Here is a 15,131-nt window from a genome sequence, read left to right as displayed (position 1 = left end):
AATCGATCCCAGACTGCCTGACCCCACAGGCTCTCCGTTAGCCACAGTAATTACTCGAGGCAACGTGGGCATTGCTAGGGAGACCACAGGTTGAAAACATCTCTAGGAGATGAACACACACAGTTCTACTCCTTCCCTGTTAGAAATGTGCTTCTTATTGGCCAGCCTCTCAGGGCCCAGCCGGATGGCAGTTAATGGTCATGCTGGAATTCGTGTCAATTGATTTTCCAGTTAACTTGACTTAACATGATTGGAGGCATTAGAGCAGAGAGTATATACCCGTTGTTCCAGTTTGAGTCCTGTAGACCTCATATTTAATTTTGATGCAGCATTAAGGTTAGTTCCAATTAGAACAAATCATTCCTTAAAATAAAGATTTAACGTAAAGATTCATCCGGGGCCTGGTCCAAAGCCCATTGTGTTCAGGAGCATCTTCCCCACTGAAGGCAATAGGCTTTGGATCAGGGCCTGGAGGCAGCTTGCAATGTATGGGCAATTTAATAACAAGAGATGACTCACTATCAAATGCCGTCTGCTTTACAAAGGAATCACAGAAATGGAGTATCTGTGTGACGGAAATAAACCACTATTCACACACATACAAAAAAGAAAGCCCATTAAAAACTACATTATCGCTTCACTTGGGAGACTTGAGCCTCGTCTGATGAATGCTACTTACGTGCAAAACCAAGTCTGGAAAAATGGTTATGCCAAAGGGGTTTGAGGCTTTTATCAGTTTGCCTGTCATCTCTGAGCATCTAACAGTCCCACCAGATCAGACACCTTCATGTGCTGCCTGTTCTGAAACCCCAGGTGTGACTGCAGCAAGCCTGGGCTGGGGCAGGGACCCCTGTGTCGTGTAGCTGTAGAATTTATACTACGAGTGTTTCCCACTTCTGCTCATGTACAGCATGTCCAATGGGTCCCAAGGATCTCGTGCATGTTTGTCTCTTAGAGGTGCTTTCCACCCATAGTCTCCCCAGCATGGCTGCTATTCTGGCATAGCCATGCTAGGGCAATGCTGTCCCTTCTTTCTGCCTTTCTACCTACCACGGTCACTCCTGGTCTTGAGTTACTGGCTTTCTGGGTTTGCTTGGTGTTTGTACAGCTCCTAGCACAACAGGTCCTGCTGGGATTCCCAGGAGCTACGAATAACAGCCAGTGACTTCCATGGGGTAGGCTACTACTTGAAAGGGATATCTAGGGGCCATAAATCCTTTTTAATAACTAGACAAAGCTGGAAGAAGTGCTGAGCATTTCAGCTATAGCCACAGAAGCCATTTCTCTTGGTAACCTTTACAATCCCTGCAAGCGTTCACAGGCGGGGATGCACAGGGATGCAGCACTGCTGCAAATAGAAAAATGCACCCATTTGGTAAGTCTTACTTAGATGTCAGAGTACTTTGAATTTTGAAGCTGAAATAAACAGATTGAAATGACCCTATCGTTTATAATGGGATGGTAAAACAAAGCAGGACTTTACGATGGAGGCCCCAGTGTCAGAACTTCATTTGATTTTCTCTGATGACTCAACCTATTTCACAAGCTATGTTCATATTCCTTATTTAGAGAACTTACTCATGTCTCGGTAAAAGCCTACGATGTGATAAAGCCAAGGAACCATAATGTGTGGTACTGGTAACACCTCCCACGCCAAAAAAAATCCTACTTCCATATTTATGTGGCTCTGCAAATTGGTTCCTGCCTTTTTTTCCCCAGAGAGTGAGCTGGCAGCGTGTCTCCTGTCCAATTAGCATGAAGCCATGAAAAGTGGAATTGGAGGGTCAAATTCGCCAGGCCTGGAGCCTCACTTATTTTTGCCATGTTACAGACACATTTGGACCTTTGACTTCCCAGCAAGGCAAGTGTTGTTTTTAGCATACAAACACCAACGCCTGCAGAATACCTTGTTCGTTCAGGCTTTGTCTCCTGAAAAAAGCAGCTCACCACCAGAAGACAAGAAGCTACGAAGGCAAGAACCCACCTCCTGTTGCTCAGGGATGGGCACTTCAGTATAAACTCCCCATGGAGCAGGTGAATTTTACCTGGGTTTTACTGGCCAGGGTGTAATTTCTGCCTTTCGGAAAGTCCTTTAACCAGAGCAGCAGGAGAAGCCTTTGTAACCAGAATAGGCTGCAAACCACACCAACAAACGTATGGACTGAAAGAACACATAGGGACACTTAAGGACAAAACCCACCCATCCCACCCACCCACCCCCAGATCTCTTCACAATCTGATTTGCAACCATGTAAAGATGTGTATTTTTTGTGGCAGTTTTTGGAAGAGTTTGTTTGTCTTGAAGGCAGAAAAGAAAGGCAGCCTGTGCAAAGCAGAGAGAGGGGCTGAGCAACAGCACGCACGCTTGCAACATGACTGCTCTTTGCAAGCCTAAAAGCAAGGGACCAAAAGCTACGTGGCACAAGTCCTCTTCAGTCCCACACCAGGATCTGAAACAGCTCCTGAGTGACACCAAGGAGTTCAGGACATAAGGGTACATCAGGAGTGTCAGTGGAGAGAGATGCTCACATCCCAGGGCAGCACTGAACCAGCACTTCCATGGGCAGCAGTACCTGCAAAATCCCTTTTCTGTGATGTTTCCTCTCATTTTCTTTGGATTCAAGTATCATAAGGGATAAGCTCTAATCAAAGCTTTGCCTAAGGGTACAGCATTCGTGGCATCTTTCCCCCACTTGCGTTTTCTGACGGCTGAAAGAATCCTGCTATAGCCTTCCCCTTGCTGTTACAGCTGCATAGGTCTCTACTTTCCATCAGAACTTTGTTCTTGAGATTCCTATTCCTCTGCCAGGCTTCGCTGGCAGATGGACACAGGCACACTGAACCAGTGAATTCAGCCTCCATCACTGTCAGAACCCATCCTTCAGCTCTGACATTTCTCACGCACCTGCCTGATCTGGACTTCCATCCCTAGGAGTGAGCTACCCAAAACCAAGCCCATCCGGGCTATAAAAAGCCCTCTAAATCTTCCTTCCTACCCAATTTGGTAAATATGTGCTCAGCACACAAGCCACAAAACACTGTCAGAGCTGTTCCTTTCCCTAGGGATGGAGGTAGCTGTTGTGTGCTGGTGCTTGGAAGCAGAGAACCAGGGTTCCTGGCCTGCCCACATGGGTTCAGATTCACACGTCACATCTCCCAGGTAGGTGCCATGCTGATTTGACACACTCACCTTCACACGCTGGTGCTTGTGTCCTCAGCTCCTCCCTGCCTGTGGGAGCAGTGTGGGCAGGGAGGGAGGAGAGCACGTACTCTCACCCCAGAGCCCTGCGGTCGGATGTCTGTGCTGTCCCTTCAGAGTGGTTAGGAGCTGCCAAGCGGGGCAAGGGAAGAGCTGAGCTGGGGGCTGAGATCTTGCATTAGCACTGAAACAGCAAAGCAGGCACCAGCGCGAGCATAGGAGCACTGGGACCATGTCCCTCTGGGAGGCAGCATTTACATCCCACTGTGCCCTGGATGCTGGGGCCTGCAGGGAGGAGACGTGGGATGGGACTAGCCAAGTAGAGGGAAACCATGCCATGGGCAGGAGCACAAACCTCAAGCTGCTGTACCCAGGCACAACAGCCCCTCTTCAGGCTCCCGTGGGGCTCTGGCCCTCCATCCTTGCTGAATCCCAGCCCAGCTATCCACCAACACGCTGTGCTAAAGCCCAGGATCAGAACCCCTCTCCAAAACCAGAGCAGCTGCCTTCCCTCTCTGCTAAACACCCAGCTCCTCCGCCTGGCCTGTGATCTTTTCCAGCTGCTGTGGTCAAATCTGCCAAGGCCAGCAGTTCCTCCATTAACCCCTTCAGCCCGCTGCCTCGTGCTCTGCAGGTTCCCGTGGCAAACATCAGCTCTGTCGAGGGTTTCGTCTTCCTCATCCTTGAGAAACAAAGCTGGTCATTCCCCCAGAAGGGGATTTATGCCGTTTTAATGAGAGCTGTGGCTGCTCTGTTTCTGTTGAGGTTGTAGGTCTCTATGCTCAGGATGCGGCCCCTCTTGCTAAGCCTACCAGCCTTTCTGCTCCGGAGGGGCTTGTGGGGGCTGAGAAGCATTTCCACTGCAACTGGCCATAGGTTTCCAGACAGCACTTTCCAGAACAATCAGATCTCTTAGAAAATTAATTTATCCGCTCTTATTAGATCACTTACCTCACCTCCCCAGCTGCGGGTTCCCACGTTCAGGTTTCCCAAAGCCAGAGCCCAGGCAGGGCTGCTGCCATGTCCCTCTGACACAGGGAAGAAATCCAAAGCTCATCACCAACGACAGCTTCTCACCTGTGAGATTGGCTTCCCCAGGGGTAAGCAGTTACAAATGGATGAACCCCACAGGGCATAGACACTTTGTAACCCAGACATTTACCATAAATTTTTCAACTTGATAACTTGGAAATGCGGATTATAAACATGCTGCAAGTGATGAGCCAGAAAGAGCCTAAAAACTTCCAGCTGAAACGGGGTATGAAATGGCTCAGAGATGCTGGCACTTCAAATCAACTTTTTCATTAAAAAGAAAGTGAAAAGATGAGCATTGCCCACATGCCCCGGTCCCTGGCGTGATGCTCGCGGGTGGGTGCCACAGCGGGTGACACACCGCAGGGTGCCATGGGCCACCCACAAGCGTCACGCCAGCGATCAGGGCATGCAGCATCCCATGGCATGTACTCAGGAAGGAAGTGGGGGCCTTGCCTGTTTCAGATTTTCATCTTCAGCAAGATGGCAAATCTTATATAAAGCATGCATGAATCAAAACAGAAGTGCCTGCCTGGCTGCTGGGAAGTGACGCCACCATGACTCATGTCATTCTGTTTAAAACAATCCTCCCCCTCACCTTCTCCCCTCAGTAGAGATGCACCTTGGAGGCTTTCCGCATAGAACCCAGCGATGCTTACCTTCCTCTTCTACCTCCTTACACCACTTCTGGGCCATGGAGTTTTTCTCAGGTGAGCTTTCCTGCCACCTGAGGTCTGCCAAAGCACTTTTGCAGCTCACTCAAAGTACAACAAACAGCTTTCTTTTCATAGCATTTTTTTTTTCCTTTATTTTTTTTTTTTTTTTTTTTTTTTACACTCCATAAAAACCTTTGCAGGTTTTCTTTCACATTCATGAGATCTCCTGGAAATTATTGCCATTTCCCATACATATTACATATTTAAAAAAAAAAATAAAAAGGTCAACAGACAAAGAGAGCCACTCATTCTGAACTCCCTGCAAACACAGAAATCAATGTGTCCAGTTTTCATGAAGGAAGGCTGGCTAGAAGGTGACCACACACACTAAGCAAGCCACATAACACTGAACAAGACCACTTGACCACACACGATACATGTCGAGAACACTTGGGAGGGGTGGAAGAAGAGGTGGCTTGGAGTCGAGCTTGTCAGGGGGGTTTTTTGGTGTAAAATCCAGCAGTGTCATCTGATGGGAAGTAACTGGAATGAGGATTGTGGAGACATTCAAGTATTCTAGGGCTGTTCTTAAATAACAGACGTAAAGATAATAGCTCAGCAGGGTAGCCTGATAGCTTTAAGTCCCCTGCTTTAGTTAAAAGCACATCCAGTACAAAGGCAAATGCAGAAGTACAGGAAATGCCACACCTGAATGGATCCTTGGTCTGGTTTGGTATCCAGTTACACTGTGGTCAATACCTGACACTTCAGAGGCCGGAGCAGGAGAGGGGATTTTCACCTGGTTGTGTAACAGTGTCCTGGGGAAGGAGCTCCCTCCAGTGCCCCAGCCCTTTGCTCCCTGAAACACCACACAAGAGGGGAGGAGGAAAGCCGGATTAAAAGCAGAACGAATATTCACTCCCACCACCTCTGCCATTGCAAAGGTGGGGCTTCTCATTTTGCTTTCTTCCCTGCTGCTGCTGGTTATTGCTTGAAACTTTAAACGAGGGTCTTTTCAAAAATAAGAAGGGAAGGAGATGGGAACTGAGAACATATTAAATGGATTTCTCATTGCTCCCCAGGAATCTGAAAATACAGTAGTGGGTGCACACTGTGGATAAAAACCTAAAAAAGCACTTTCTTTTATTAAAAAAAGGACAATAAAATTTCAGAAAACCTGCCACACTTAGAGCACTTGTGTCTTACAGTCACAGCATACGGGAAGTATGACCCACAACAACTGCTGCGTTTCTGACTAAGTCAATGAGGTTTCTCTATTGCACTTTCATGAAATGTTCTTGTTGGGGTTACAGTCTGGATCAGAGGGCCACGCCAGTTCTGGTCTCCCCAGGGCGTTCAGCAGCATGAAGATGCTGTCATTGGGCTGAGTTTCAGCTGGTGGACAGGAGAGTGGATGGGCACAGAACTCAACACTGAGGTAGGAAAGGCAAAACATGAGCCTTCAAAGTTTTTGCCTAATGTCAGTTCTTCTGCAAAGAAAGATGCAGCTTCTCTTTTACATGAGGCGACGGGGGGGCTGGGAGTGGAAGACAAGATCTCCGACTCGTATTGCAGCAACTGGCCCATGAAACCAAAGTTTGGTGAGATCAGGCTCCGGCGCTGCTTGATGTAATCGAAGGCTTCCTCCAAGCGGAACTTCTTTGTCTTCATGAGGTACGCCATGCAGATGGTGGGAGAGCGTGAAATCCCTGCTTCACAGTGCACCAGGATCTTGCCCCCTGTTCGTCTGACATAATCTAGGGGAAAAAAAAGTCATTGCAGATGTCAGGTGTCATCAGGGATGGAGCGGACACTGTGACACGCACCCAGCGCTAGAGGTGGAACATGGCACACAGCCCGTCCCCCAGCAAGGAAAGGCTTGCTCTTCTGTTGGATACCAAGAGTAATATGGAGATTAAAAGAAGTGGGACAAACCCCAGCCTGAGGTGGAGCTGAGCTGCAGATGACACTTGGTTTCAGGGTCTATGGATCCTGATTTGGTTCTTTCTGCATTCTTTTAGGGAAGTCCTTCCCTGTCTCTTTCCCATGCGTGCACTTATTGCTCTTTTGGAACAACTGACTTTGCACAGCATTGTGAGACAGAGATCAGTTATCTGGGCAATGCTTGTGTTTGCTGTACCTGCATTTCTCTGCCTGTGGCTCAAAGGGCCAACCCAAGCCCAGCCTGGCCAGCCCTCCCACCATCAGGTCTCGCAAAGGTGAGAACTGCAGAGCTCCCTCCCTCTCATCAGCTTTGCCAGGAAAGAAGGACTTTTCTTCTAAGGCCAAATCTTGGCTGGTTAGCAGCAAAGGGCAGTACCAGGAGCTGAGCCCTTGGTGAGTACCCTTGGGTGGAGAGGCTGAGCTCACTCCCTTGGGGCCTCACCACACAAAGCACACAAGGACTGGTAGGCAGTTGCTAATTACAGCCTGGTTAAAGGATGCTTGGACTTAAGTCAGGATATAAAAGGCTTATGCAAAGCACCCATTTTACACAACAGGAGCCACTGTGGTTACTCACACAACACAATGATTGTTATTAGATTAAAGAGAATGTGCTTAAAATAAAGCCCTTTCCACACAAAAACACAGTTCAAAAATAGACGTTCTCTTCTCTATTGCCTTGAGCAATGTGCTCAAGCCCCAATTTATGGAGAACTGTGCTGAGTGTAGTGCTCAGTGCATGGCACCGAAACAACGGCAGAGCTGAGCAAGTTATCATTTGCCTGTCTTCAATTGTCTGCCACCACGACCGGTTATATTTAACTACTGCACAAAATGAGGAAGACATGGATTTGAGTCATCCCCAGCATCTACACCACATGCCCAATTTTAAAAGAAAGTGAAAACTTAAGTCATCCTCAAGATCTGGGAAACATCAGAGTGACTCAACAACTATCAGAAGGCGTTGGGGATGGGACCAAAGAGTGCTGTGAATTAGCGTTTCCCTGAAAGGTGTGAGAAGTCCCTTACCAGAAAAGTGAAGGATTGGGAGGGCACCCTCAGACCAAGTTTTGCTAATTTTGCCTGCGCTGTTGAAGGACACTAACTCAGCTGAACAATGAGTCCAGCACGTCTGTAACTGAGGTTTGATTCTCTTTCTCTTGAACGTTCCTGGAGAGCAACAGCACGGATTTCAACACCATCCCCACCCAGGCTGAGGCTGCTCCACCCCACTGAACCACCCTGTGCCTCTCAGGGAGGAACCTCTCCTTTGCGCTACCTGGCACGGCCGGCATGCCGCTCGCCTACCCAGCCTAACGCAGGGAGATTTGTGAGGGGATGGCTCAAAGTTTTCTGAAGGCCTCCTCATTTATTTATTTATTTATGGTATTTCACCCTTTAATCAAAATACCCCAACATGATCCAAAGGAGAAATGGAAACAAGCCCTGTGATAAGGGGAGACGTTGGCTTTCCAAGGCCTGTCTTTGAGATATCCCAGCACAATAAGGCAATAAGCTGACCCTGCTTCACCTGGCTTTTACAGGGCCTGGCAGGTAAGTCCAAGGAACCAATATGGATCTTTCCTTTACAAAAAAAATCAATAGGCTTTGGTGGTGTTTAACCATACTTCTTTGCTTCCTGCCGTGCTGAATTACACCTACGCTTGCTTTAAATAGAGAGTAAAGCTAACCAGCTCACCCTCCTCTCCTGCCTGATGGCAGTTAAGAGAAGGCATTTTCCTTCCTCGTCCTCCCAGCCTGGAAAGTCAAGGAGAAGGACAGAGGCTTTGCTCCAAACGTCCCTCTTCCTTCCTCACTAAAATCCCTTTGCCAGGACAGATGCTGGGGAAGGAAAGGAGCTTACACTTTTGCTGTTACATCTGGGAACGCACAGAAAATATGTCCTTCCCACCAATACGTATTTTAAAATAAATGAATATAAAAATATATGAAGATTTGTTAATTTAGACCTACCAATGAAGTCGATGGCTTCCTGGAAGTGTGAGCTGATGTCCGCCATGTGACTATCCTCCACTGGGATCCACTTGTAGCAATACTGGTCTTTGAAGGACTCAGAGCTTTTCCTGGAGACGTTGAGCAGTGCTGTGATGTGCAGGTTGGCGAGAAACTCGCACTTGGAAGCATGATAGGCACTACCAAGGTAGAGAAAAGGCAGGATTTCGACGGGACCACCCTGGAAGAGAAGGAGCAGGAACATGTAATTCTTTCTCAGGGGTATTTGAGTCTTGATACCAGAGACACAGAGGCAAGGCAGCCTGCGTGGGTGCCCGCTCCCTCCCTCGCGGGTGATTTTGGACCCCGGTGCTGTGGGCCAGTGAATCACTGTGATGGCAAAGCCCACACAGGAAAAAAGGTTTCGTTTTCTTGTCCACATCTGCGAGGTACGAAGTCAGATCCAGCCCACTCGCGTGCAGGATGTTTCCTGCTTTCTGTAAAGCGCTGCCCCTTGGGACGCAGCCAAAGCGCTTTCATATGTGAGGGCCGTTCCCTCTGAGGCTTTACCGAAACACAGGCAAGGTGGGAAGCTGTGTCCGAGCAGGGAGGAAGAGGAGGACGGAGGAGGAGGCTGCTCTAGCTCAGCCCAGGGCTCTGCCCTTCCACTCCACCTTCCAGAGGTGAAGCGAAGAAAATAAAAAATTAAAAAAAAAAAATCAGAGCAAGGCTCACTGCTCGCAATGGCCCCACGGGGCTCGGGGAGGGGCAGCCCCGTCCCCCTATGCCTCCTGGGGCACAGCACTCGCTGCGTCACCCACCCTGAGGTGTCGTCTCGGTTTCTCCTTCCGCATCACAAGCAAAGGCTGGGTGATGAGACCCCGAAAGAAAAAAAAAAAAAAAGCCACCGCCCGACACGAGGTTTTTGGAGAACGCAGGTAACTTTCCATGATGCACAAGAGCTGCTGGCAGCCTCCGGCTGTGAGAAACCAGCTTTTCACCCCTCCGAGCTGCCTGCCCAGTGGGTCCCACGCACCGGGGACACCCCGGAGCCAGCCGGGGTGGCGGGACGGAACCTGCGGCAGGATGCGCTCCCGGGGGAGCGGAGGGGCATTGCCCGGGGGCTCCCCCAGCACCAGGAAACATGTGCCCCGGCGGAAGCAGCCCGACCGCAGGGTGACATCTTGGAGCACACGTATTGCCTGGGCTGGGCGAGTGCGGGGGTGTGCCGACTTCCCCCGTGGAACCCCCTCTCTCCCTGTCCAGGGACGGTTCTTGAGAGCTGCTGCCTCTTCTCAGAAGTGGCGCCATGGCCCCGGCCCCCTCCGCCAGCCTCAGATCCCTCCCGGGGTCTCAGAGGAGGCATGGGGAAAGCGTGCTCCTTCGTCTGCTGGAAAAATGACACTCCTGGCAGCCTCTCCCCTGCCCGTTTTAAGTCTCCTAAGCTGTGTGATCAAGATGGGTTGCAAATACAGTTTTGGGTCTAGGCAGGGTTTTTTTTCCTCCTTCTGCTGCCAGATTTTGAAGCCAGGAGGAGGCGATGCTGACCAGCAGCAGGCACAGAGCACCTTATTCGACACACAGGCTGCCAGCCTGGGCTGTGACAACTTATTGACAGCCCACGCCAGCACGAGGGCCACCGGCACCCCGCCAGCCTCCAGCAGAGCCAGTTGGTGGGAAGGAGAAGACCCAAGGGCAATGTCACCTGCCACAGCCGTGACACACACCTGGTCATAAGCAGGTTTGTGGTTGGCACTCTGCTTCTCACAGTGGCTGGCGAGGTTTCTCTCCGCCTCGGTCCTCTCCGGGGAAATGAGTTTTCCATCCACGCAGCACTCAGGATATTGCGAGTTAAAGGTTTCATATCCCCCTAGGGAAGGAAGAAAAAAAAAAAAAAAAGACATGAACGTTTGCGCTTCCAAAAAATGGTTTAATTAAAGTGGAGAAGAGAAATGAAGCTTGGGCACTTTGCAATGCAGTGGGATAGTGCCACACGGCAATGGGCACCGGGGGTTAATGAGGAATAATGCTCCCAGGGGAAATGTTTTGATTTTTTTTTTTTTTTTAAAGGCTTCATACCTGCTGACAATTATTAACTTGCCAAAAGCCAGTGGATCCAGATTAAAACTGTTAGCAAATGTAATTCTGTTAAGTCTAGCAACCATTAACTCCAGTACAGCGGGAACTAAACTCCCTCCCCCAGGTTTTATATGAGTGCTATTACCAGCATTCAAGATGGAGATTTCTGTACCCGGTAGTCATCCTCTCTGAATCTGTTATTACTATATATGCTGTGACAACATTAGAAATGTTTTATTTGCAATTTTGAATGGACATAAGCGCAAGAGGGGGATGCTTGCAACTGTGTCATTAATCACCACAATGCACAAGACAGCGAGGCAATGAAGACAGTCCCACTGAAACCAATCTATTAAATAACAGCTATAAAACTTAATGAAATCCTGTGACAGCATTTGACAACTGAATAGCCCCATATGAGCTATTCTGCATGGTTAAGTACTGCATTCGTTTCATTCAGTGCACTGCTAATGAAAAGGAATTAATCCTATTATTACATTGTTACTCAAAGTTTGTCGTCAGCTAAATCGCTGCCTGTTTGCAGGCTGGGAATATGTCGTATGGAAGCACACTATCTCCAAAATGTACACGAATAAGTCAGGTAACAGAAGCAGCCTGGAAATGTCAGTGGTGTGCCACGTGTCTGCCACCTGTGCTTTTTCAGAACCGAAATGAATGGCGAAAGCTCTCAAAACAGCTAGGGTCAATAACCCTTCGGAGTGTGGCCCTCAAGTAAACAAGGCTCAGAAAGCAAACCCTCCGACGCGATTCATTCATCTGCAACTGTTCCGTTCTGATAAGCGGTGCCGGTGTGGGTGCCCCAGCGTGCAAGGAAGGGTTTCAAAACAAAGGAAGCGCTGAAGATCCGAGCAGCCACAGGGCCCCCGCCACCCTCGCTGACAGGGCTGCCGGGTACGGCTACCTCTGACATTTCAGCCCTGTCACACCGGTGTCTCATTTGTTTGCAATGTTTGAGCAGATGTGTGCTCAAATTCATGACGCGCTACTGTAGCCCACTCAGTCCTGCCGTGGGGTCCTCATGTTGCAAGCGGATGGCAAGATCCAAAGCCCACTGAACGGGATGAAAGTCTATTTTCCATGATGGAGGGCAGGAAGGTGACTTTGCAGCCAACTGGGACTCAGCAACTGCACCTTTCCTCCTACTCCCCAGCCACATTCAGCCAGCTTGCCCCAGAGCTCAGAGCGTGAGGCAGTGGGTCAAGCAGCCAAGTGACCATGGAGACCATAAAGGGTGTGTGCGTGTATGATAAAATGATATCCACAACAAGGGGGTTGATAAAATGATATCCCTAACAACTGGCAGTGTGAAAAACCAACACACAAAGCAGCTCTCCAGAATCCTCTGCTCTCCTGATCTCCAACTGCCCTTCACGAAGCAGACTTTTAAATCCTCTGTTTTGCATAGCTGACCTTATCTCCCCCTTGCCCCCCAACCACTGCCATCACATAGGAAAAATATGTCCAGTTTATATAAATAGCCATTATCCCCATTTACGCCCTGTGTTGTTGTTTTTACTCTTGAATGAACACAGAAATCTGCCCGAGCCAAATCAGCGTGTGTGTTCGAACAGACATGCCATGCGTGTCTCATGTCTCTGGGGCAGCTAACACATGCAGCTGGTGAATGGTTAATTACAAGCCTTGGGGATCAGGATATTTGCAGGCCATTCTTACAGTGAGTCATCTTCTCATCCCATCCTCCAGCAATCTCCTCTCTTCCCCCTCCCCACTCAACCTAGCTTCCCTGAGGTCATTTCTGCAAATACTAGATTGCTCATCAGACAGAGCTGGGCTGTGCTTCGGGTTTTAATCAATAAATAATAGAAACCTTGTCAGCACCAAGGGAGGATCCATTATATTATCTTTCTGCAAGCTCTTCCCCCGCCACACATCCACTCTCACCCTGCTGGGGCCGAGCTCACGCAGAATGAAAATGCATCTACACAGACAAAAGATGTAATACGCTCAGCCTCTGGAAGGCAGAAAGTGAGGGGGTGACAGGGATGAGGGGGGGACCAGGGACAAGGGGGGGACCGGGGCCTGGCGCTCAGCTTGGCATGCAATTGCTCTGCAGTAGCTGCCCTGCCTGGGGCCAGATCGCCAGGGTGCTTGGTGACCAGGTGGGGTGGGGGTGACCTGCTCATATCTTATCACTGCAACTTCCAAGGAGAGACCACCTTAGCCCTTAAGTAGCCAACACCTCCTCCCAGCTCCCCCACTTCTGGGGGGAAGAGGAATATACTCCTCAAGGATTTTTTTCCTGGTGTTTTTACAACCCATTATTTGTGAAGTCTGTTCTACAGACCCCCAAAAGACCATTTCTTCTCATCAGTGCCCAGTGCTTCAGGATTATTTATATCCCCACTGTCACAGAGATCTTCCCCCAAACCACAACCGCTTCCTGGGGGTCCGTGACCCCGGTGAATCAGCAGCGCTGCCCACTGAGTCACCGGTTCCTCGGGCCACACCGGACCCGAAACGGAGCTACAGACTTCAAGGGCCTGATCCTGCAACCCAGAGCACTTCCAGCAAAGCGAAGGGGAACAGCAACAGGAAAAGGAGGAAAGTTTCTCATCCACTAAGGGGGACTCTTTTCAACCTTAAGTCGACAGGCTCTCAAGATAGGAAACTTTGCAATACACAAAAGGTACAAAGCAGAGCCTACATCCAAACCCCACCCCAGATAAACTGCCCACAGTCACCACTTCAAAGCGTGGGGCCGGTACATGAGGAGGGAAGGACGATCTTGTGGCTAAACGAGCAGGCTGAGAGTCAGCAGAGCTTAATTCAGCCCCTGCTTTGCCACAGGCTTCCCAGCGCGACCCTGGAGATGTTTCTTCATCGCTAGTTTAAAGACGTCCCTGAGGATTTGACTGGCCCAGCACTGTGCAAGTATCTCTGCCCTGTAGAGGCAGAATTGGTGCTTTTGGGGCGACTGTCAGACCCCAGGGCAGGCTGGCGGTGCCCAGACAGAGCCAGGGTGGTGGCAAACCCCCCCCGGGAGTCTCCCCTCCCCTTGGTACCGGGCGATAACTCCGGCTGGAGGAGCCTCCACCCCGGCGGGGGTTCCCTCCGGGCACTGTTCTTTACGGGAGGTACAAACTGGGCACATCAGGACAAAAACTAGTGTGCTAAAAGGCTTAATAAAAGTGAAGCCGGTGGGGACACAGAGGCAGAGTTTATTCGAGAAATAGCGCCTGGTTTATCTCCTTCAATTATGGCCTCCCCATGGCCTCAGGATATGGCAAGGGGGGTTGTTTCCGAACTCCCACGGCGGGGCAGTGCCCCGCTTCGAGGGGAGGCGCGGGGGAAGGAGGAGGAGGCTGAGAAAACAGAGAGGGCGAAAGGACAAAGGCGCTGCCAGGAGAAACGGAGGGGAGGAGGGGATGAGAGGGCACAGAAAGGGCGGGCTGTTTTTTTTTTTTTATCGTTTTATTATCCCCGGGTCACACGGAAGGAAAACAAAGAACCGCAATCAAAGGGCTATAATACACGTGGGGGGAGGAGGGATTTCTGTCCCCCGACAAGCCCCAGAGTTTCGGCTACGGGTTTCCCCTGACAGCTTCGGTACGCCCCATGGAGAGATAAACCTCTCCGCCCGGGGTGGAGGAGCGGGCACCGATCCCGGGGTTTCGGGCGCCCAACACGGGCCGCCTCATGTCACCGGGCGGGGAGCGAGCGGCGGTGCCCGCGGCTCCCCGCTTACCCGCGGGACTGATTTCATTTCCCACGCAGCCCCGGACCCTCTCGTCCCCAAATCCTCCATTTGATAACCTGTAACTTTTGTCCTTCTTCCCCTAATATTCTTTGCTTTCCATCAGCCTCTTAAACGCGCGGCGGGGGTGAGCGGAAAGGCATTTGGGCTCAGCCCGCAGAGTCTATCCGGGATTTAGTTCCAGTGGGTGGAAAAGAAACGAAATCCCGGCGTTACCTCCCTGCCCTCCACCCATAATCAGGTTAACTCGCGGAAGAGAGGGGACAGGAGCACGACGGGGCCGCCACCACCCCGAGGGGGGGTGGGGTGTTGAGGGTCGACCTGCGCCCCTCCTCCCATCCCCTATCCCATCCCCTCCCCCCTTTCCCCGCCACCTCTCTCACCTTTCAGGAAGCAGACCCTGGCCCCGGCCTCCGGCAGGCTGGAGAGCAGAGCGTTGAGGACGATCTGGGCCGTGCTGTCCTTCTTCAGCTTCTGCCAGTGCCCCGTGCCCTGGTCCAGCACCACCACGGCGGCCAGGCGGGCGCTCCCC

The 15,131-nt window shown here is 50.5% G+C and overlaps 2 protein-coding genes across 2 annotated transcripts in view; both read right to left on the bottom strand.

Annotated features, from left to right (window-relative positions):
- SMC3 (structural maintenance of chromosomes 3) overlaps positions 1-4,927 on the bottom strand; it is a 39,241-nt gene extending 34,314 nt beyond the window's left edge. Inside the window, exons 1-2 of the mRNA XM_009881628.1 lie at positions 4,891-4,927; positions 4,151-4,227 (exon numbers count right to left, since the gene is read on the bottom strand). Of these exons, the coding sequence (XP_009879930.1) occupies positions 4,151-4,227; positions 4,891-4,927 (114 nt within the window). The remainder of the gene's footprint in view (positions 1-4,150; positions 4,228-4,890) is intronic.
- Positions 4,928-6,227: 1,300 nt separating this feature from the next.
- DUSP5 (dual specificity phosphatase 5) overlaps positions 6,228-15,131 on the bottom strand; it is a 28,946-nt gene continuing 20,042 nt past the window's right edge. The window contains exons 3-6 of the mRNA XM_009881626.1: positions 14,983-15,131; positions 10,512-10,654; positions 8,806-9,025; positions 6,228-6,644 (exon numbers count right to left, since the gene is read on the bottom strand). The exon at positions 14,983-15,131 is cut by the window's right edge and continues 3 nt beyond it. Coding sequence (XP_009879928.1) covers positions 6,244-6,644; positions 8,806-9,025; positions 10,512-10,654; positions 14,983-15,131 — 913 coding nt within the window. The 3' untranslated portion in view covers positions 6,228-6,243. The remainder of the gene's footprint in view (positions 6,645-8,805; positions 9,026-10,511; positions 10,655-14,982) is intronic.

The sequence above is a fragment of the Charadrius vociferus genome, unplaced genomic scaffold (genome assembly GCF_000708025.1).
Source record: "Charadrius vociferus isolate BGI_N301 unplaced genomic scaffold, ASM70802v2 scaffold282, whole genome shotgun sequence".
NCBI classification, from domain to species: Eukaryota; Metazoa; Chordata; class Aves; order Charadriiformes; family Charadriidae; genus Charadrius; species Charadrius vociferus.
This window is presented reverse-complemented; position numbering and strand designations above follow the sequence as displayed.